The sequence below is a fragment of the Mobula birostris genome, chromosome 28, assembly GCF_030028105.1.
Source record: "Mobula birostris isolate sMobBir1 chromosome 28, sMobBir1.hap1, whole genome shotgun sequence".
NCBI classification, from domain to species: Eukaryota; Metazoa; Chordata; class Chondrichthyes; order Myliobatiformes; family Myliobatidae; genus Mobula; species Mobula birostris.
The window spans coordinates 5,524,508-5,547,693 of NC_092397.1; the positions used below are offsets into that span (position 1 = coordinate 5,524,508).

Genomic DNA, 23,186 nt, shown 5'->3' on the forward strand with positions numbered 1-23,186 from the left:
TAAGGTGCTCCTTCCCTCAGATCTACAAAACTTCCCAGGGTCCCACTCTTCTCTCTGACAAGGCGCAGAACCAAGATCCCATGGTTGTTGTTTGCAAAGGCACATGGATGTCTAATAAAGTTGACCATGGTTCATTTGGACAAGTACATTTTTTGCCCAAATAAATGGCTGTCGCAATTAGTTGAAGCTTCATGGAGATAGTTAAGCAGTTTTTTAAAAATACATTCTTAAACTAAGTCAAAAAAATGTATTTAAATGAAAATACAGAACAAATTTGAACACTATCAATAATACTGCAGTACAATAAAACTATTAGTTCTTAATAGTTATCTATGGAGGAATTCATCCAGTGTACACCGTGTTCTTTTGATTCTGACTGTAAATGAACAAATTCAGCACCTGACACCTAGTACAGACTGCCTTCATACAATGCTTTCAACAATTGCATCCTCCAAATCTTCGTTTTCATTGTAACATTCAAGGTGATTGTCGATACCTTCAAATTCTTCATAGTTCCTAACTCACTGAAGTAGATGAATCGTTTAATTTTCACTCCCAGCTGTTTCTGGCATCTCCAGGCCTGAATGCTTGAGACCGCAGTGAGCAAGAGAGTTACGATTTGTCTTGCTGCTTGTCTCTCGCCAGCTATCAGTGACAGAAATCACTGCCTTTTTGAGCACAGACACATGCTACTGATGCTGTTTTAAAAACTGCTCGCTGTAAGCGCGGTGTAGTGTCGAAAGGCCACACAAGTGCAGGCGACTGACGTAAGTTGGGACCTGTTCAGCAACAGCAACAGTCTCCTGTCCCAATTAAATGGTTTAGTGTCACCCTTGGATTAAGTATAGCATCTGCTTAGCCCCCCCCCCCCCCCGCACAGACCAGGGTCATGAGCAGGGTGCGGACAGTCGTACGAGCAGCCGGTGCACACCACAAGTCCTGGTTATGCGACCACTGACGCCAGGCAGACAATCTCTTCAGAGTAATGATAATGGCTGGGGGTCACCCATCTCATAAAGACACTGCCCAGAAGAAGGCGATGGCAAAACCACTTCTGTAGGAAAATCGTGGACAAAGACCGTGCTTGCCCAGGTCATACAACGTGGCGCATGATGATGTTAATGAGTGTCCCAAATAAATGAATAAAGTCCTGGCAATCTTATCGATTAATTTTAAAGTTGGCTCAATTAAGAGGCTGCCCTGATGAACTGATGGCCCAATTAAATGGAATCTGTTATTTGTTCATGAATGAATGTGTCTGAATTAAATAATCGGGGGCCTCTGCCAATTACCTGTCAAACACCCAGTGCATGGGGAGGGTGGGGGTGGTTGTGCAAACAATAAAAGAAAGCAAATAGCATTTCTCCTTGGAGCAACAGAGGATGAGAGTTGACCTGGTAGAGGTGTACGAGATAATGAGAGGCTTTGATCGTCTGGATAGTCAGAGGCTTTTCCCCAGGGCTGAAGTGGCTAGCACAAGAGGGCATAGTTTTAAGGTGCTTGGAAGTAGGTACAGAGGAGATGTCAGGGGTAAGATTTTTTTTACACAGAGTGGTGAGTGCGTGGAATGGGCTGCCGGCGACAGTGGTGGAGGCGGAAACGATAGGGTCTTTTAAGAGGCTCCTGGATAGGTACATGGAGCTTAGCAAAATAGAGGGCTATGGGTAAGCCTAGGTAGTTCTAAGGTAAGGACATGTTCAGCACGGTTTTGTGGGCTGAAGGGCCTGTATTATGCTGTAGGTTTTCTATGTTTCTACCATTATACCCACCATCATGGGCACTAGCTTCTGTAGTGTCCAGGGCAACTTCAATAAGCGATGCCTCAGAAAGGCAGCGTCCATCATTACGGACCCCCACCACCCAGGACATGCCTTGTTCTCATTGCTACCATCAGGGAGGAGGTACAGGAGCCTGACGACACACACTCAACGATTCAGGATCAGCTTCTTCCCCTCTGCCACCCGATCTCTGAACGGGCATTTATCCCATGAACGTTATCTTACTACTTTATTTATTTCTATCTTTGCACTAATTTAATTTAACTATTTATATACTTTAATTTGCATTTTTCTCTATTATTGTGTATTGCAATGTACTGTTGCCGCAAAGACGACAGATTTCAAGACGTGTGCCGATGTTAATCATGATTGATTTATTTTAAGAGGAAGAGCACAGTCGGAACAAACAAAATGCCAAGTGTTTAAAGTAATCATGGTCTTGTTCGTCTGTGTAATTAGGTGTGTGCCAAGACCAAATGGTTTAAGGCAGAGGTCCCCAACGCACAGTGAACGGACCCCTTGCTTAATGGTGTTGGTCCGTGGCACAAAAAAAGGGTTGTGAACCCTGGTTTAAGGGAAGTAGCTGTTCCTGAACTTGGTGGTGTAGGCTATTGGGCTTCTGCACTGCCTGCCTGACGGGAGCCGCGCGATGATGGCGTGTCCCGGACGGTGGGGATCTCTGATAGATATTGCCTCCCTGGAGCAGAGCAGATACTAACATGATGTGACTGAATGTTGTCACAGGCTCGAAGGGCGGAGTGGCCACTGCTCATTTTGAGCATCAAGTTCTCAGGTGACTGGTCGCCGACTACTGGTTCAGTGAGAGTTGGCTGCATACTCGTCCGCTTGCATTTGGATTTGGTGAACTGTGCTCTGTCTCGTTCTGAATGCTCATTTCTGCTCAGCAGCCATCTGTTAAATTTTCTTTTTCAGTGTACAGCCCACAGGTTTGGCCCAGTTGCTGTCTCATCCCATTGAGTTGGGTGAGATTGCAAGATAAGGGGTGGGAGTGTATACATAAGGACTGAACATTTAAACTTTGATCTCTTCCCCCCCCCTCCCCCCCCCATGAAGTTTTGTGTATTTTGCCTTGTGAACTTTATACCCAGATTGATAACTCCTGTGTATACAGCACCCGTACTGCTGGGAAATGTCCCTGTGCAAATCACTACACTGTAAGCAAACAGTGCTGATGCTTTATAAGATAAGGAGACTGAGGAGCAGAATTAGGCTATTCAGCCCATCGAGTCTGCTCCACCGTTCGATCGTGGCCGATTTTATTTTCCCTCCCAACCCCATTTTCCTGCCTTCTCCCCCATAACCTTTGGCACTCCTACTAACGAAGAACTTCTCTCCCTCCGCTTTATCGGAGGTTGACGTTGGAGAGGGTTCAAGGAGGGTTCATGAAAATGATTCCAAAATTGAAAGGCTAATCGTACTCTACTCGCTGGAGTTCAGAAGAATGAGGGGGGGGGGGAATCTCATTGAAACCTATCGAATGTTGAAAGGCCTAGGTAGAATGAACGTGAAGAGGATGCTTCCTATGGTGGGGGGAGTTTAAGACCAGAGGACGCAGCCCTCCGAATAGAGGGAAGAAATGTGAGGTAAGTTACTTTGACTGTGGAATGATTGTTGGTGCCAGATGGGGTGATATGAGTATTTCAGAAACTGCTGATCTCCTGGGGGTTTTCACCCACAAGACTTTCTAGAGTTTACAGAAAATAGTGCGGAAAAACAAAAAAAAAAATCCAAGAAAATTCGTAGAAGCATGGATTTCTACAAACAATTACGTAGATGGATATGTAGACCTCAATCCCGATTTATAAGCCAATGTAGGCAGAATTCCAGACCACAATGCGCAGAGTTCACCATGCAACCAATCAGTGACGAGGCCTCCTTCCTACATCATAAATGAGTTTCCATAATGACGGCCCGTCAGCTGATTGATACGAATATAAAAGCCAAACATTTGGAGGACACTCCGCGAATGAACGGCGCACTGATGATGTCTCCTCGAAAGCGTTTGCAAATGGATTGCCAAGATCGGAGAACAACCCAACCTTTCATTCCCACGATCCTTCTCCGATGCCAGTGTACAGGGTGGGGAGCGTTCTTGCTGCTTGGCATCGCCACCTGGTATGGAGTGTCCAGTGCACTGATACAGAGGGTTTGCAGTCTCAGCTGGCTTCCATCACTGGCTCCTTTTTCCCCCACCCCCCCTCCTCCCCCAGAGGGGGCATCTTCAGGAGGCTTGAGTACAAGTTTTCTCACAAGATCTCCTGGTGTGCTGCATGCAGCTTTAATCAGGGCTGCTGGTTTGAGTCCAGCTCACAGCTTGTGAGGGTGCTTCTGATCTGTGATTTATTTTTTTTTTTCCCTCCCCTCCCACTGTCTCTGCAAATGTCCCGTTGCTGAAGCTGTAAACAGAGGCGGGAGTGCTGAGGTAATGCAGAAGGCATGGAGCCAGCTGATCAAATCCTTGCTCCCTGTGGCTTTGATGTTAACCAGCACTTGCAGCCCTGAACACTCCGGCAGTTGGCAGGAGGTGCCGCCTGTGATCTCGGCCAAGCCTGGTGTGGAGAGGGAGGGGAGAGGATGGAGTGGGGCAGGGTGCATGCCCAGCGCCGCTTCATAAGTTTGCTCTCACCAGCCATTCCTCCTGGGGCCTGAGTCTTGTAATGTGTGTGTGCCAGTTACTCTATGCTTGCTGTTAGGTTGCCAGGGCTGCTTCAAAATTCCTTTCCGAAGACGTATGGGTTACGGCTAGTGAGCTGTCAGCATGCTGTGTCGGTGCCGGAAGCGTGCACGCTGACCCCTGGCATGTCCTCAGAGTGTGACCGTTGGGGCAAACGATACACTTCACTACGTTTCAATGTACTGTACCTGTGACAAATAAAACTAATCTGTAATCGTCAGAAAGGGCAGGGTGAGGGATCGCATAGAGGGATCAGAAGTGGAGGGGGGAGCAAGTTCGAGTTCCTGGGTGTCAGTCTCTCTGAGGATCTAACCTGGGCCCATCGTATCAATACAGCTACAGAGTTGGCGACAGCGGCTACATTTCATTGAGTTTGAGGAGATTTGGTTTGTCAGCTAAAAGACTTGAAAACTTCTAGAGGTGTGCTATAGAGAGCATTCTGACTGGCTACATCACCGTCTGGTATAGGGAGGCGGATGCAGCTACTGCACAGGGTCGAAGTAAGCTGCAGAGGGTTGTAAACTCAGTCAGCTCCATCACGGGCACTGGTCTCCATAGTATCCAGGACATCTTCAAGGAGCGATGCCTCAAAAAGGTGGCGTCCATCATTACAGAACCCACCACCCGGGGCATGCCCTCTTCCCGATGGTAGCAATGAGGAGGAGGTACAGGAGCCTGAAGACACACACTCAATGATTCAGGAACAGCTTCTTCCCCTCTGCCGTCCGATTTCTGAATGGACACTGAACCCATGAACACTACCTCACTACTTTTTTTTATTTCTGTTTGCATGACTTATTTATATATGTTTACTGTAATTAAATTCTTTCTATTATCATGTGTTGCATTGTACTGCTGCGGCAAAGTTAACAAATTTCACGACAGATACCGGTGATATGAAATCTGATTCTGATTACAAGCTTCGCTGTTGGAGGTGTAATGCGTTGTGACACGGGTACATTGACAGTTGCGGTGAAATGAACGAACTAAGGGCGTGCTCGGGGCAGCCCGCAAGTGTTGTTACACTTTTCAGTTCGGTCCCTCTCCTTTGAGGCTACTTGATCCACTGAGTCATCCCAGCCTTTGTATCCTTGAGTGATCTTGGCCCGATTTCCACGTAGCTGTCGAAACCATTCCCTTGTCGTGTACCTGTCCAAGTACTTATTTGCCTTGTAAGCCCAAGGGGTTCTGCGGATGCTGGAAATTTTGAGCAACAAATACAAAACGCTGGAGGAACTCAGCGAGTCGGGCACTATCTATGGAGGGGAATATAGGGTGCATATCGGACAGTTAGAATGCTCCCCATGGTCCATCTATGGAAATTTGGGTGACAAGCCAAATCTCCTCAAACTCCCAACGAAATATAGCCGCCATCATGCTGTCTTTGTAAGGCACCGGGGAGAATATACAAGTTCCTTAAAGACAGCAGTGGGAACCAAAACCTTATCGATGGTTGCTGCCACTTGAAAGCGATTGTGTGTTAACAACTACACTGCTGTGAAGGCCCACACTCGGTGTTTCTTCCCCTCCAATACCAGATTTCTGACTGGTTCATGAACAGTACCCTTTCTGTTTTTCTCATTGTTTATATATGTTTGTAATCTATAGTAATTACTTTTAGTCTTTTCACTGAATTGCTGTAGCAAGACAAATTTCACACCCAAGTCAGTGGTGATAAATCTGATTCTGTAAAGACATGATATTTCTTGCGTTAACACATTAAGAAAATGCTGGTTCGAATGTTTTCAATTAATGTAACCTTAATGAAAATTTTTAAGCGTATTTTGAAATTTGTTTAGTTGCAAGACTTCCTCTATGCTGAACCGTCCAACTTTTTTCCCCCAGGGAGCCCGCAAACGACTTGTAGCGCGTGTTCAGAGCAATCTGTTCTTGTTTGACGGATCGCTGTGTTTGTGTTTTGTTTTTAATTGCAGTCGAGGACCATGTCAGTAGACCTGCAGGGAGACACCTCGCTCCAGGTTGAGATCTCGGATGCTGTCAGCGAGAGGGACAAAGTGAAGTTCACCGTCCACACCAAGGTATGGGGGGGGAGGGGTCCTAGAGGTTGGGAGCTCACCATCTCGTCCTGTGAGTGATGCAGGAACGTTACCTGCTGGGCCACCAGAGTGCGGGCATGACTCATGCCTTCTGGCTCGGTCACCTGAAGCAGAAGGTTGTGTCTTTGAGCCCTTGTTTAAGGGACTGCTTCCTACCCCTGGAGGTACTGGGGCGGGGGGCGGGGGGTGGTGGAAGAGGAGGATGAGAAAGTCACCCTGGGTGAAGAGTGAGGCATGAAAGATTTACAGCACAGTTCAGGCCCTTTGGCCCGCAATGTTGTGCCAACCCTTTAACCAATCCAAGATCAATCTAACCCTTCCCTCCCGCATAGCCCTCCACTTTTCTAAGAGCCTCTTAAACGTCCATAATGTATCTGCCTCCACCACCACCCCTGGCAGGGCATTCCACACACCCACCTCTGTGTTTTTTAAAAAGAAAAGATGTGACTCTGGCTTCCCGCTCTATACTTTCCTCCAATCACCCTGAAATGATGTCCCGCCTCGTATTAGCCACTTCCACCTTTTGGGTGTGTCTCTGGCTATCCATTCTATCTATGCCTCTTACCATCTTGCATGTCTCTATCAAGTCGCCTCTCATCCTAAGAGGAAAGCCCGAACTCGCTTAACCTATCCCCATAAGACGTGCTCTCTAATCGAACTTCAAGGGCGTAATTTTAAGGCGTTTGCAGGAAAGTCAAGGGGAGATATCAGGGAAGTTCTCTGCATAGGGTGTGGTTGGTGTGTGTGGAACGTCCTGCCAGAAATGGAGGGAGATGTGTTAGCGGCAGCTAAGAAACTCGTAGGTGGGCACACGGATGAAAGAAAAGTGGAGGGCTGTGTGTGGGAGGGAAGGGTTAGATTGACCTTGCAGGAGGTAAAAGTTGGGCTGAAAGGCCTGTACTGTGCTGTAGTGTTCTGTATAACCGGAAGACCACCATAGCATAGTGGTCAGCGCAACGCTTTACAGTACAAGCAACCTGGGTTGCCTGTTTATTGTACAAACACGAGAAAGTCTGCAGAGATGGAAATCCCACGCAACATGCAACGCACGCACACACAGGAACTCAGCAGCTCGGGTAACATCTATGGAAAAGAGTAAACAGTCAACTTTTCATGCCGAGATCCTCCTCCAGGACATGGGGAGTTTGTACGTTATTGCCCATGACTGCATGCATTTTCTTCCACAGTCCAAAGATGTACCAGTTGGTAGGTTAATTGGTCATCGTAAATTGCCCCATGATTAGGCTAGGGTTAAACTGGGGGATCACTGGGTGGTGTGTCACAAAGAGCCTGTTTCACACTGTATCTCAATAGATAAATTTTTTTGTTATCGTCACGTGTACCGAGGTGCAGTGCAAATACTTAAATATTTTGCATGCTGTCTGTACAGATAATGTTATCAGGTCAATACACCGAGCTGGTATCGGGGAACTTCCAAGAGGACCACAATCTTGCAGGGTTTGGAGGCTTGCATGCTTCAGTGACCTGGAGAGCTATGTTGGCTGGAGTCGGGGCTTATTGCTTTGACTCTTGGCAGGGTCACCCATGGCAAACAGGTCAAAGGGTAGAGACCACACTAAGGGCGGTCCACTGGTGCCGCAGGTTCGTGGGGTTCAGCTTGGGGCTAACAACCCTGACCGGTAAACCAAAACTGACGGAAACAGCGATGAAGAATCCTCCTTCAGCTCTGCGTGGCCAGACAGATGGAGGGCCACCTTTGCTGCCCTGAACTCCGGCGGCGTAACGGGCAGTGTGGCGTGGTGGCACCGGGCAAAGCAATAGCAGAATCTAGAATATTGTGTGACAGAGAAATGCAGGCAAAGTGCGCAGCCACGCCGAGCGAGGTTGGGGGTCAGGAGTCCATCTTGACCTTGGGTGAGGTCTGTTCAATAGTCTTGCGACAGGATTGAAGCTAGCCCTCAGCTTGCCGGTGCGTGCTTTCAAGCTTTTTCTATCTTCAATGTCCAGAGTGCGAGGGATCACGAATGGTGTTGGCTGCTTTACGGAGGTACTGAAGAGACCATGGAGGGGAGGGTGGTCTCCATGTCTTGCTGAGCTGTGTCCCCGATCTCTCCGCAGTTTCTTGCGGTCACGTGCGGAGCAACTACTGGATCCAAAGCGTTATATAGGATAACTCGTTGGTCAGTGGTTCCATTTACTATCAGAGAATGTGTGCAACCTGAAATTCTTACTCTTCACAGACGTCCATGAAACAGACGGGGGGGAAAAACCCAAAGAATGAATGACAGAGAAATGTTAGAACTCCAAAGCCCCCCCCTCCACGCACAAGCAGCAGCAGAGCATCAACCCTCCTCCTCCTTTCTCCCTCCCCGCCATGTTCCAGCAGGATACAACAGCACCCACCGCCCACCAAGCAACAGCAAAGCCCCCCCAAGAGAGTCCATGATCTGCTGTCCAACACAAACCTTTGTTCACCTGACGTGTTCAATGTGCCACAGGCTTTCTCTAGCGAATGAGGCGGGGGGAGAGAGAGGGGGGGTGTCACAGTGAGAGGGGAATCTAACAGCTCGCTGCTTCATTGTTACAACCTGAAGCGAGACTTATTTGAGCTGGCCTGACTAGAGAACCTGCAGTCTGCTTCCCACCCCCATTGAGATAGAGCCATCACTGGAGCGCAGAGGCTTCTGACCCCGCCGTCTCGATGTTCTGATCTCCTGCAAGGCTTCAGTTGGCGAGACTGGCGTGGAATCGGGTCCGCAGTTGCCACTCCAGGCCGCTCCTGGAGATATCGAGGGCAGCCGGCGTCCAGGATTGGGGACCCACCGGAGTGACGAACCGCAGTTTGAGTGCAGCTGTAGATCACAGACTCGGACAGTATCCCGGTCACCTTGAAAAGTGGGGGGAAAAGACATTAAAGAGAGTAGTTCGGGCTTTTTCCACAGATGAGCCTTCAGTCTCCCTCTGGTGCCATGTTGGCTCCTGCCCTCAATGAGCTTGGGGTGTAGGGATCGGATCGGAGTTGGTTTACTTGCTGTCACAGGCACCGAGATACAGTGAAAAGCTATTCTTGTGTACTGTTCGTACAGATCAGATCATCGCACAGTCCATCGAGGTGGAACAGGCTAAATCAATAATAAAAGGCAGAATAAAGTGCAACAGCTACAGAGAAAGTGCAGTGCGGGTTAGCAGGTGCAAAGTCATAGCGAGGTAGATTGTGAGGTGGAGAGTCCGTCTTATCGTACAATAGTCTGATAGCAGTGGGGTCGAAGCCGTCCTTGGGGCCCGGTGGTACGTGCTTTCAGGCCTGACGGGAGGGGAATGTCTTGGGTGGGTGGGGTCTTTGATTATGTTGGCCGTTTTACTGAGGCAGTGGGAAGTGTAGGCAGAGCCCATGGGGGTGGGGGGGTGGTTGGTGGCGAGGCTGGTTTCGGTGGTGTGCTGAGTTGTGTCCACAACACTCTGCGGTTTCTTCTGGCCGCAGGCAGAGCCGTTGGCACACCGGCCCACGATGAATTTTTTTTTAAGATTATGAGAACACTCAGTCCTCTTTTACTGTCATTTAGAAATGCATACATGCATTAAGAAATGATACAATGTTCCTCTGGAGTGATATCACAGAAAAACAGGACAAACTATAGACTAACACTAACAGAACCACATAATTATAACGTATAGTTACAGCAGTGCAAAGCAATACCATAATTTGATAAAGAACACACCATGGGCATGGTAAAAAAAAAAAGTCTCAAAGTCCCCGAGTCGATTGACTCCCGAGTCCCCGATAGCAGGCAGCAAAAGGGAGAAACTCCCTGCCATAAACCTCCAGGCACCGTCAACCTGCCGATGCCTTGGGAGCAGCCGACCACAGCCGACACTGAGTCCGTCCATCCGAAAACTCCGAGCTTCTGACCAGCCCCTCCAATACAGCCTCCCGAGCGCCATCCTCTGCCGAGCACCTTCGACCTCTCCCCAGCCGCCGAAACAAGCAAAGCCGAGGATTCGAGGCCTTCTGCTCCAGAGATTCCAGTTACCACACAGTAGCAGCAGCAGCGAAGCGGGCATTTCAGAAGTTTCTCCAGATGTTCCTCCGTACTCTCACGTCCATCTCCATCAAGTCAGGATTGTGCATGGTACCCTACTTGACAGATTACAGATATCATTCACCGAAGAGGCCGCACGCGCTGCGTCACGCCGCCATCTTCTCCTCCTCCTTGGGGAGGATTCTTTCTGTGTGCAATCGAGGAACGTGCCGAATTTCTTTAGCCTCCCGAGGAAGTAGGGATGCTGGTTCACTTCCTTGGTCGTGGTGTGACCAAGTGGTTGGACCAGGACGGGCTGCTGGCAAAGTTTGCTCCCGGGGGGCCTGGAAGTCCTCAACCCACGCGACCTCAGCACCGCTGACGTCAGCAAAGCCAACGGTGCGTGGATAGGGAGCCAGCCAGGTGGGACTAACTCTCAAGGCAGCACGGGTCAGTATGGATGAGTTGGGCCGAATGTCCTGTCTCACTGAGGTACGACTCTAAGAACACTGTCGTGTGCTGGCTGGGCCTGTGCACGCTGTGGCAAAGTCATGGCAAAATTATTATCACGTACACGTAGGTCACTATATTCTACCGAGGTTCACCTCCTTGCGGGAATTTGCAGGGAAGTAAAGAAATGACACAGAATTTGTATTGCTTTATTTTCCTGTAAGTGCCTGCAAGAAGAAAATAGAGAAATTTATGTCCCACAGTAGCGGGGCGGTTAGCATGACACCATGACAGCTTGGGGCATTCTGGAGTTCAATTCCAGTGCCAATCTCTAAGGAGCCTCTGTGCGTCCTCCCCCGTGGAATGGGTGTGTTTTCTCCGGATGCTCCGGTTTCCTCCCACAGGCCAAAGACGCACCGGTTGGTAGGTAAATTGATGATTAACCCTCACCTCATCAGGTGCACCAGGGGTCACTGGGGCAACATGGCCTAAAGGATCAGAAGGGTCAGCTCCACACTGTATCGCTAGATAAGTAAAACTTTGTGTAAAACTATTCATAAAGACTGACAAGCAACCAATGTGCAAAGCAAGACAAACTCTACAAATAATAATATTGTGAACACGGGGTTCGGCGGGGGGCACGATGATCCTGATGAAGGGCCTCGGCCTGAAACGTGGACTGTTGATTCTTTTCCATAGACACTGCCTGGCCGGCTGGGTTCCTCCAGCATTTTGTCCGCGTTGCTCTGGATTTCCAGCGTCTGCAGGTGTTTCTGAAGGGTGTGTTTCTGCGCCGAGCTTTTCACTTCTCTGAGGTGCAGAGTCAGTAAGCGTGTGCGGTCGGTGACCAGAAGGAAGAGCTGGGTGAGGTGGTGTGTGGGGTTGTTTCTCTCGCAGCCAGTGTAGCTTGTAAGCACATCATCTTCTTCACCGTGGTCTGTGGTTTGTAGCTCGTGCGATCCGGCTGCATGCTGCTCTTCACTTTGTACTTCCCACCTTTCAGACGAACCTCCCCCACTTCAAGCAGCCGGAGTTCTCTGTGGTTCGACAGCACGAAGAGTTCATTTGGCTCCACGATGCCTATCTGGAGAACGAGGACTACGCTGGGATCATTGTGAGTGTTTGTAGGCTGGAACGCAGTGGGGTTCCTTCAGGTAGCTGCTGGAGCACGGTGCCGTGGGTTAGTCACAGAGTGAAGCTCCCTCCGCACCGTCCCATCACACACTCCCGGGGTCAGACACAGAGTGAAGCTCCCTCCGCACCGTCCCATCACACACTCCCGGGGTCAGACACAGAGTGAAGCTCCCTCCGCACCGTCCCATCACACACTCCCGGGGTCAGACACAGTGAAGCTCCCTCCACACCGTCCCATCACACACTCCCGGGGTCAGACACAGAGTGAAGCTCCCTCCGCTCCGTCCCATCACACACTCCCGGGGTCAGACACAGAGTGAAGCTCCCTCCGCTCCGTCCCATCACACACTCCCGGGGTCAGACACAGAGTGAAGCTCCCTCCGCTCCGTCCCATCACACACTCCCGGGGTCAGACACAGAGTGAAGCTCCCTCCACACCGTCCCATCACACACTCCCGGGGTCAGACACAGAGTGAAGCTCCCTCCACACCGTCCCATCACACACTCCCGGGGTCAGACACAGAGCGAAGCTCCCTCCGTACCGTCCCATCACACACTCCCGGGGTCAGACACAGAGTGTAGCTCCCTCCGCACCGTCCCATCACACACTCCCGGGGTCAGACACAGAGTGAAGCTCCCTCTACACCGTCCCATCACACACTCCCGGGGTCAGACACAGAGTGAAGCTCCCTCCACACCGTCCCATCACACACTCCCGGGGTCAGACACAGAGTGAAGCTCCCTCCGCACCGTCCCATCACACACTCCCGGGGTCAGACACAGAGTGTAGCTCCCTCCGCACCGTCCCATCACACACTCCCGGGGTCAGACACAGAGTGAAGCTCCCTCCACACCGTGCCATCACACACTGCCGGGGTCAGACACAGAGTGAAGCCCCCAGATTCTACCACCAGCCTAGCAGCCGTTTAACATGCTCCCCTCCACGTGTTTGGAGTGTGGGAGGATACCGGAGCTGCCAGTGGGGGAGAATCCACACAGTCACAGGGAGAGTGTGCAAACTCCCCACAAACAGTGGCAGAGGTTGGGATCGAACTCAGTTCTCTGGGGCAGTGAGGCTCTGCCCCTCAAACCAAGTCACTAGCACTCACTTCTTCTGTGGGCCTCCTGCTGTGTACAAGTTGGCTGCTGAGGGATCTCATTGAAGCATACCAAATATTGAAAGGCCCAGATAAAACCGAAGTTGGGAAGATGTTTCCTATAGTGGGAGAGCCTAGGACCAGAGGACACAGCATCAGAATAGAAGGCTATCCCTTTAGAACGGAGGTGAGGAGTAATTTCTTTAGCCAGATGGTGGCAAATCTGTGGAATTCCTTGCCACAGGCAACTGTGGAGGCCAAGTTATTGGGTATATTTAAGGCAGAGGTTGGTAAATTCTTGGTTATTGTTGAGATTAAGTGCAGGCTAAGTCTTCCTGGCCCTTGGAGCCACACCACCTAGCAATTCCCCAATTTAACGCTAGCCTAATCATGGGACAGTTTACAATGAATGACCAATTAACCTACCAACCGGTACGCCTTTCGCCTGTGGGAGGAAACCCACGCAGTCACGGGGTGAACCGTATAAGCTCCTTACGGGCAGCGTCAGGAATTGAAGCCGGGTCACCCGCACTGTAAAGCGCCGTGCTGGCCACCACGCTACCGTGCCGCCCTAGTCAGCACCGTCGAAGGTCACGGGGAGAAGGCAGGAGAATAGGAGGTTGAGAGGGGTAATAAATCGGCCATGATGGACCGGCAGAGGAGACACTGGTCAGGAAGAACGGAGCTGTTGGACCCAGATGCTTTTGTGCTCCAAGGGCTTCTTCGGAGGTTAAGAATGAGGCATAAAACTTGTTGCTTGCGATCAAGCGCTTGGTCACAGGAGCAAAGAAAGACGGGAGAGACGAGGAGAGGAAGAGAGCCGAAGTGGGGGGAAAAAAATAGAGAACTAACAAAGGTGGTCAGGTTCCTACAAAAAAATTTAACCAGTGAAATGCAAACAGGAGGAAACCTGCAGATGCTGGAGATTCAAGCAACACACCCAAAATGCTGGTGGAACGCAGCAGGCCAGGTAGCATCTACAGGAAGAAGCACGGTGGCCAGATTTAAGTAACATGACTCCTGCCACAAAAACCGAGCAGCTTCCTGAGAAATAGAGGTAACTGTAACCATATAATATAATTGGTCAGTGAATTTTCCAATGGTTACAGTTACCTCTCGTTCTCAGGAAGCTGTGGCAGGAGTCACGTTACTTAAATCTGGCTATTTCATTGGTTAAATGTCTTTGTTGGACGTGTATCACTCACGCACGCACGCCAGGGGCTGAGGGGAGATCCGATCAAGGTTTTTAAGGTTATGAGAGGCTTAGATAGAGTGGACAGGGAGTATCTGTTTCCCGGGGTTGAAATGTCTAACACCAGAGGGCTTGCATTGGAGGAGAGAGGAGGTCGGTTCAAAAGGGGATGTGAAGGGTAAGTTTTTGTTTCCTCAGTGGTGGATGCCTGGTGTGGTGGTGGAGGCAAACACATTAGAGGCTTTTAAGAGACGTTTGGATAGGCACATGGACGTGAGGAAGATGGAGGGATGTGGACATGGGGTAGGTAGGAGGGATTAGTGTTTGCTTTTGATTTTAGTTGGTCCGGCACAACATAATGGGCTGAATGGCCTGTTCCGGTGCTGTACTGTTCTATGTTCATAAGAAAGTTAGACTGCAAGGAAAGTAACTATTCTACCACCCAAAACAACGGAGCTGAGAGGGGAAAATAAATCGGCTATGATCGGATGGCAGTGCAGACTCAGTGGGGTGAACGGCCGGATTCTGCTCCTGTATCTTGTGGTCTTGCAGTGGTAACCTGACCTCATCAGTACCCATTCCGTTTTACGGTGCCAAAGGGGAGACTAGTCCCTGTTCAAGTGTATTGCCGTCTGACTGTACACGTATACAACGAAACGAAACAACGTTCCTCCAGACCACGGTGCACCCACAAAGCATGTATCATACACAGAACATAAACCAAAACGTTACCATTATTAAGTTAATAAAATGTATGTAGTATGCAGCACAGGTTAAACACCTCCTTGTCCTGGTGACGAGACCTTGGTGGTGGCAGGGTTATTCAATAGTCTCACAGCCTGAGGAAAGAAGCTGTTACCCAGTCTGGCAGTCCGGGTCCTGATACTCCTGTACCTCCTTCCCGATGGTAGTGGGTCAAAGAGATTGTGGGATGGGTGATTGGGATCCTCAACGATGCTTTATTCCTCAGTCTGTCAAAAGTGGTAGGGAGGGAGACCCCGGTGGTCCTCTTGGCAGTTTTTACTGTCTCCTACAGGGTCTCTCAGTCCAGACAGGGCGCTCTCGATGGTGCTCCTGTAGAAAACTGTTAGAATTGGGGGGTGGGGGTGGGTGCGGCAAATGAGTGTCTGAGCTCTTCCACTGTTCACAGATCCCGCCCGCGCCCCCGAGGCCCAACTTCGACGCCTCAAGAGAGAAGCTGCAGAAACTTGGCGAGGGCGACGGCTCCATGACCCGCGAGGAGTTTGCCAAGATGAAGCAGGAACTGGAGTCGTAAGCCGGGCTGGGGGCGATGTCGGGGGGAAGGGGGGTGTTATTGGTTGATTAGGGTGGATTGATCATAACTGTGATGGGGTGGGAAATTACCTACAGATGACCATTCCCACGGAGAAAATTGCTAATATAAAGGGGCTTAATTTTTGAGGTGATCTGGCATCTTCCACCCTTCCTTCTCAGTCCTGAAGAAAGGTCCCGGCCTGAAACGTCAACTGTTTATTCATTTCCATAGATGTTGCCTGACCCACTGAGTTCTTCCAGCGTTTTGTGTGTGTTGCTTTGGATTTCCAGCATCTGCAGACTGTATTTCTTGTTTGTTCTGTATCTCCTTCCTGGTGATGATACTGAGAGCAGAGCACGTCCTTGGGGGTTCCTAATGAAGAATGCAGCTTTCTTGTGCCAGTGCTCTTTGCAGATGTGATCAGAGGTGGGAGGGAGCTTGCCTGTGATGGACTGGGCTATGTCCACCACTCTTCTGTTCCAGGGTATTCTACTGCTGCCACAAAACAACAAAATTTCGCTGCTATAGGACAGATGTGGAAGCTTTAGATGATGTAGAGGAGATTTATCAGGATGCTGCTGGGATTAGCGTGTCTTATGAGGAGAGGTTGAGCTCGCTAGGGCCTTTCTGTTTTAGAGCAAAGGAAAACTGAGAGCTGACTTTATCGAGGTGTACAAGGTGAAAGGAATAGATACTGGACAGCTAGGGACTTTTTCCCAAGGTGGAAATGGCTAATATGAAAGGTTGTAATTTTAAGGTGTTGGGAGTAAAATATGGGGGGGGGGGGGGGTGAAGAGATGACAGAGGTAGATTGATTGATTGATTTATTTACAGAGAGTCATGGACGCATGAACTGCCCAGCCAGGGGTGGTGGTAAAGGTAGTTGCATTAGGGGAATTTAAGAGGCACATGAGTGATAGAAAAATGGAGGGCTATGTAGGGGGAAAGAGATTGATCTTGGAGAAGGTTAAAACGTTGGCACAATACTATGGGCCAAAGGGCCTGTACTGTGCTATAATATTTTATGATGGAAAACTGAAGTGATAACCGGGAAGGATGGAAACACTCAAAAGGTTGGGCAGCATCCGTGGGGAGAGAAACGGTTTGATTTCGGGTCTGAAGCACTTTGTCAGAGCTGTGAAAGAGAGATGGGTAGAGCAGGGCAAATATCTTTGATGGGGAGAGACCAAATGTGGAAGTTAAGGAGCAATTAACATTATTTCCTGGTGGCCAAATATTTTAATTCCAATTCTCATTCTGATATGTTGGTCCATGTGCCAAGGTGAGGCCACCCTCAGGGTGCAAGAGCAACACCTTAAAATCTGTCTAGGTAGTCTCCAACCTGATGGCGTGAATATCAATTTCAACTATCAAGTTTAAAAAAAAAAAAAAAAAAAATTCCTCCCCGCCTCCCCCCCCCTTCTTCTATTCCTCATTCTGGCCTCTGGCCTCTTGCCTCTTCTCATCTGCCTATCACCTCCCCCGCTTCCTTTCCTTTCTCCCATGGTCCACTCTCCTCTCCTATCAGATTCCTTCCTCTCCAGCCCTTGACCTTTCCCACACACGTGGCTTCACCTCTCACCTTCCAGTTATCCTCCTTCCCAGCCTCTACCTTTCAAATCCTGGTGTCTTCCCATTTCCTTTTCAGCCCTGAAGAAAGGTCTCAGCCCGACAAGTCGACTGTCTGTTCACTTCCAAAGATGCAGCCCGGCCTGCTGAGTTCCTCCAGTGTTTTGTGTGTGTTGCTCTGGATTTCCAGCATCTGCAGACTGCCTCGTGTTTAACATTGATTAAAGCTGCTTTTTTTCTGTGTAACATCTTGTAACCTTATAGGGCTTGGCCAGATCACAAGACTTTACCAAAAAAAAAGGAAGTTAAATTAAAGGCATCCGTTAGCCTTGCGAGACCGTGGATCTGCACCTGGAAAGTCTTCACTCTCCAGGGCGCAGGCCTGGGCAAGGTTGTATGGAAGACCAGCAGTTGCCCATGCTGCAAGTCTCCCCTCTCCACGACACCGATGTTGTCCAAGGGAAGGGCATTAGGACCCATACAGCTTGGCACCAGTGTCGTCGCAGAGCAATGTGTGATTAAGTGCCTTGCTCAAGGACACAACACTTTGCTTCGGCTGGGGCTCGAACTCTCGACCTTCAGGTTGCTAGTCCAAAGCCTTAACCACTTGGCCACCTGCCCACCAAAAAAAAGGAAATAGGAAGGAGCAGTTTTTATAATGTCAGGGAATCTGATATTGCGTCCTGTCAGAAAGTGTCATATCCAGGCAGAAGTAGATGGGTTATTCCTTGAGTATTGAATACAAGGAATTGGGATGCTGTAGAAGTTTTATAAGACTTAATTTGGAGTATTCGAATCCTGGTGAAGGGTCTCGGCCTGAAACGTTGACTGTTGGCTCTTTTCCATAGGTGCTCTCTGGCCTGCTGAGTTCCTCCGCGCATCTTGTGTGGGTTGCTCGGAGATGTTTGTAATTCTTGTCACCTACCTACAGGAAAGATGTAAATAAGTTTGAAAGCGTGCAGAGAAAACTTACAAGGATGTTGCCAGGACTTGAGGACCCGAGTTATCGGGAAAGGATGAATAGGTCAGAATGCGGGAAGATTTGATAGAGGTATACAGCACTGAGGGTATAGATCAGGCAAATACAAGCAGGCTTTTTCCACTGGGGTTGGGTGAGACTAGGACTAGGGGTCATGGGTTAATGGTGAAATGTTTAAGGGGAGACTGAGGGGAACTTTCTGACTCAATGGGTGGTCTAAGTGTGGAATGAGTGCCAGCGGAAGTGGCAGCTGCATGTTTAATTCCAACTCTTAAGAGAAGTTTTGATAGGTATGTGGATGGGAGGGTATGGGGGCCATGGTCCGGCTGGGACTGGGCAGAATAACAGTTCGGCATGGACTAGATGGGTCAACTGCGCTTGAGTGAGACTAGAACTAGAGCCCATAGTTGAGGGGCAAAAGCTGAAATATGTAAGGGGAACTTGCGGAGGGACTTCCTCACTCAGAGGCTGTTGAGTTTGGAATGAGCCTCCATTCATTAGCGTGTTCCTCTGGCTCTCCCGTTCATTCCCAACCCCTCTGCAGGTGGGGAATGAGGAAGCGGGCGGAGAATTTCGACAACTGCTTTGTGCCTGTCTTCACTGGGAGAACGCACAGACTGGGAGTAAATGAGTCTGGGCTGTCTGAGTTCTTGGGGTGGGGGTCTGCTACACTTTGGGATGGAAGGAGCTTGGGGTTTACAATCTCTCGTTTGGCAGGGAGGAGTCCGTGTTCTATTTAAATCAAATCGAGTTTAATTTGTCATTCAACTGTACGTGGAGACAGCCAAACGAAGCAGGGTTCCTCTGGGGGCCAAAGTACATGGCACGTTCAAAATAGCAAGCAAAAAGAAAACAGTCACGCAAAAAAAACAACAGATAGTCCAGGGGTTCTCATCCTTGAGTCCACAGACCCCCTCAGTGAATGGTGCAAAATCCATGACATAAAGGCTGGGAACCCCTGTTCTACTCACGTGCCCAGTGTGGTTACAAGAGTAGGTGAGAGGCTGGGAACCCTGTGGGGAACAACTCTCCTCCTGGCTCCCCAAAGCCCATCCACTCCCTACAAGGCTCGGATCAGGAACACAATGGGATGCTCCCTTCTAGCCTGGACGAGTGCAGTTTCTACGGTGTGCAGGAAGGCTGACACCAACCTGGACATAGTGCTCCCCATCCACAACCATTCGCTCCCTCCCGCCACTGACCCACAGTAGCAGCAGTTTGTGCCGACTACAGGGAGCACTACAGCAACTCTCCAAGACTTCTGGGACAGCTTTTTCCAAAACTGTAATCTTTTCCAGAAACATAAAAGCTGAATTACGTCATCGTCTGCTCTGCCGTTCAGTCATGAGTGATTTATCCCTCTCAACCCCATTTCCTGTCTTCATATCCTTTGACACCCTTACTAATCAAGGACCTAGCAACCTCCACATGTGACTTAGCCTTTATAGCCGTCTGTGGCAGTGAATTCTACAGATTCACCACAGTCTGGCCAACAAAATTCCTCCTCATCCTTCTAGATGTCCTTCTATAAGACTGTGTTCTCTAGGCCTAGATTTCCCCCACTTTAAGAAACATCCTCTCCAATTCTGCTTTATCTAGGCCTTCCAATATTGGATAGGTTTCAATGCGATTTCCCCTTCCCTCTTCATTTAAACACACAGAGCCATCAAGTATTCCTCATATGTTAACCCTTTCATTCCCGGAATCCTTCTCATGAACCTCCTCTGGACCCTCTCCAATGCCAGCACATCTTTTCTTGGATAAGGAGCACAAAACTGCTCACGATACTCCCAAGTGTGGACAGAACAATGCCTCTAAAGCCTCAGCACTACATCCTTGCTTTTGTATTCTAGTCCTCTGGAAATGATTACAAACATTGCATGTGCCTTCCTCGCCACCAACTCAATCTGCAAGGTAGCCTTCAGGGAACCCCCTGCGAGGACTCTCAAGTCACCTTGCACCTCTGAGTTTTGGATTGTCTCTCCATTTAGAAAACAGTCTATGCCTTCATTCCTTCTACCAAAGTGCATGACCACACACTTTCCTGCACTGTATTCCACCTGCCATTTCTTTACCTATTCTCCTAAACTGTCGAAGTCCTTCTGCAAACTCCTTCGACACAAACTGGCCCTCCACCTATCTTCACATCATCCACAAACTTAGCCTCGAAGCCGTCAATCCTGTCGACTGAACGTCGACTGTTTATTCCCCTCTGTAGATGCTGCCCTGACTTGCTGAGTTTCTCCAGCAGACTCGGAGCTCTGAACGGGACCTTGGTGGTTAGGAAAGATTCAATAACCAGTTTTACGCTGACACAGAAGGGTGCTGATGCAGGCACCTTTAACATCTCTGCCGATGCTGGAAACCTGGAGTAACTCACAAAATGCTGGAGCAACTGAGCTGGCCAAGCAGCATCTGTGGAGGGAAATGGACAATTGGCATCTCAGGTCACCCGGTCTCGATCTTAAGCATCTTCTATCCATCTCCCTCCACAGATGCACTTCGACTCGCTCGGTTTCTCCAGCTTCGGAGGGATCAGTCTGACTGTATAAGTGTGGCCAATGATCTGTCCTTCTCCCCTACAGCGAGTACTTGGCCATCTTCAAGAAGACGGTGGCCATGCACGAGGTCTTCCTGCAGCGGCTGGCTGGTCACCCTGTGCTCAGAAAGGATCACAACTTCTACGTATTTCTGGAGTACGATCAGGATGTAAGTCCGGCTGCCGTGGCGCCGCGATAGTCCGGCGGTTAGCGTAACGCTGTTACGTCGTGCAGCGTCAGTGACCCAAGCGCCACAGCCTGTGAGGCATTTGTCCGATCTCCCAAGTGTTTTCCCGAGTTCAATGTATTGTCTTTCCAAACAATATGTACGCAGATTTTAAATGTGCCACCTCCTCGATGGTAGTAATGTGAAGAGGCATGCCCTGGGTGATGGGGGCCCTTAATGACGGACGCTATCTTTGTGAGGCATCCGTCACCCTTTGAAGATGTCGAGGTGGGGAGGCTACTGCCCATGATAGACCTAGTTAGAACTTTCTGCAGCCTTCTCCGATCCTGGGGCGTGGCCCCCTCCGTACCATACGAATCCTCAGGCTTCTGTGCCTCCTGCCTGATTGGGGGTGAGGGGGAATGGCGTGGTCTGGGTGGTGGGGATCCTTTGCGGCACCTCCCGCAGATACAGCCGACGGTGGGGGAGGGACGTGCCTGTCATGTAGCGAGCTGCTTTCTTCCAACAGCTAAGCGTCCGTGGGAAGAACAAGAAGGAGATCCTGGGCGGGTTTCTGAAAAACATTGTGAAGAGTGCCGATGAGGCACTGATCACCGGCATCTCTGGCATCAAGGTGAGGCTCAAACTCCTTAACTCGTTGCACTCCGTAAAGCAAAATGCTAATAATCGGCCGCGCACTTGACCCTGGTGCCGGATTGACGGATGCTTTCAATTCGCTTTAAACTTTACACAGTATAATAAAATCTTCCAGGAAGACTGGAAACAAATCCTCGTGGGTATCAGCAGGGTGCAGTAAGTATCTCCCCAGTGAAGCAGATGTCTGAATGAATCAGAATTGGGTTTAATATCTCTGGCATATGTCTTGAAGTTTGTTTGTTTTAGGGCAGCAGTACACTGCAATACATAGTAACAAAAAAAATATACAAGTATTCATTAAGAAATTAAGCAGTGCAAAAAGAGAGCAAATAGCAAATAAAAGAATAAAACATAGGTAGTGTTCATGGGTTAGATTATGAGGACACTCAGTCCTCTTTTATTGTCATTTAGAAATGCATTCGTGTATTAGGAAATGATACAATGTTTCTCTGGAGTGATATCATAGAAAACAGGACAGACCAAAGACTAACACTGACAGAACCACATAATTATAACATATAGTTACAGCAGTGCAAAGCAATACCATAATTTGATAAAGAACAGACCATGGGCGCAGTTAAAAAAAAAGTCTCAAAGTCCCCGAGTTGATCGACTCCCGAGTCCCCGATAGCAGGCGGCAAAAGGGAGAAACTCCCTGCCATAAACCTCCAGGCACTGTCAACTTGTCGATGCCTTGGAAGCAGCCGACCCTGAGTCCATCCGTCCGAAAACTCCGAACTTCCGACCAGCCCCTCCGATACAGCCTCCCGAGCGCCTTCGACCTCTCCCCGGCCGCTGAAACACGCAAAGCCGAGGAGGTCGGGGCCTTCAGTTCCGGAGATTCCGGTTACCACACAGTAACAGCAGCAGCGAAGCAGCATTTCAGAAGTTTTCCAGATGTTTCTCCGTGCTCTCACGTCCATCTCCATCAAATCAGGATTGTGCACGGTCCCCTACTTGACAGATAACAGACACCATCACCAAAGTGGCCACGCGTGCTGCCGTCATGCTGCCATCTTCTCCCCCCTCCCTGTCCATTTAGAAATCTGACGGCGGAGGGGAAGAAGCTGTTCCTAGGACATTGAGTGCAGCTCCTGTAGCACCACCTCATCGGTAGCAATGAGAAGAGGGCATGTCCTGGGTGGTGGGGGTCCTTGTTGAAGGGCGCTCTCTTTTTGAGGCATCGCCGTTTAAAGGTGTCCTGGGTGCTAACAGGCTGGTGCCCGCGATGGAGCTGGCCAAGTTCACAACTCTCTGCCTCTTCTTCCGATCCTGTGGAGTGGCCCCCTCCGTGCCGAACGGCGATACGACGCTGTCCACGGTACATCTGTAGAAACTGTCTTCGGTGACAGCAAGAAGGCGTGGAGACCTTCAGAGAGCAAGGGGGAGGGCAGAGCGTAGAAGCTATGGGCTGAGAAAATGTAAGCAGAGAGTAAACTGATATTTACACAAGGAATACGATAGCTTTAGAGGAATTCCTCCATAAATAAAGGCATCGTTAGTCTTGCAAGACTATGGATCTGCGCCTGGAAAATCTTCACTCTCCAGGGTGCAGGCCTGGGCAAGGTTGTATGGAAGACCAGCAGTTGCCCATGCTGCAAGTCTCCCCTCCACGC

At 49.6% G+C, this 23,186-nt stretch overlaps 1 protein-coding gene across 1 annotated transcript in view; it reads left to right on the forward strand.

Moving 5' to 3' along the window:
• The first annotated feature begins 6,411 nt into the window (after nucleotides 1-6,411).
• LOC140188984 (sorting nexin-32-like) overlaps nucleotides 6,412-23,186 on the forward strand; it is a 45,742-nt gene continuing 28,967 nt past the window's right edge. Inside the window, exons 1-5 of the mRNA XM_072245646.1 lie at nucleotides 6,412-6,512; nucleotides 11,964-12,074; nucleotides 15,534-15,655; nucleotides 20,793-20,916; nucleotides 21,443-21,547. Of these exons, the coding sequence (XP_072101747.1) occupies nucleotides 6,417-6,512; nucleotides 11,964-12,074; nucleotides 15,534-15,655; nucleotides 20,793-20,916; nucleotides 21,443-21,547 (558 nt within the window). The 5' untranslated portion in view covers nucleotides 6,412-6,416. The remainder of the gene's footprint in view (nucleotides 6,513-11,963; nucleotides 12,075-15,533; nucleotides 15,656-20,792; nucleotides 20,917-21,442; nucleotides 21,548-23,186) is intronic.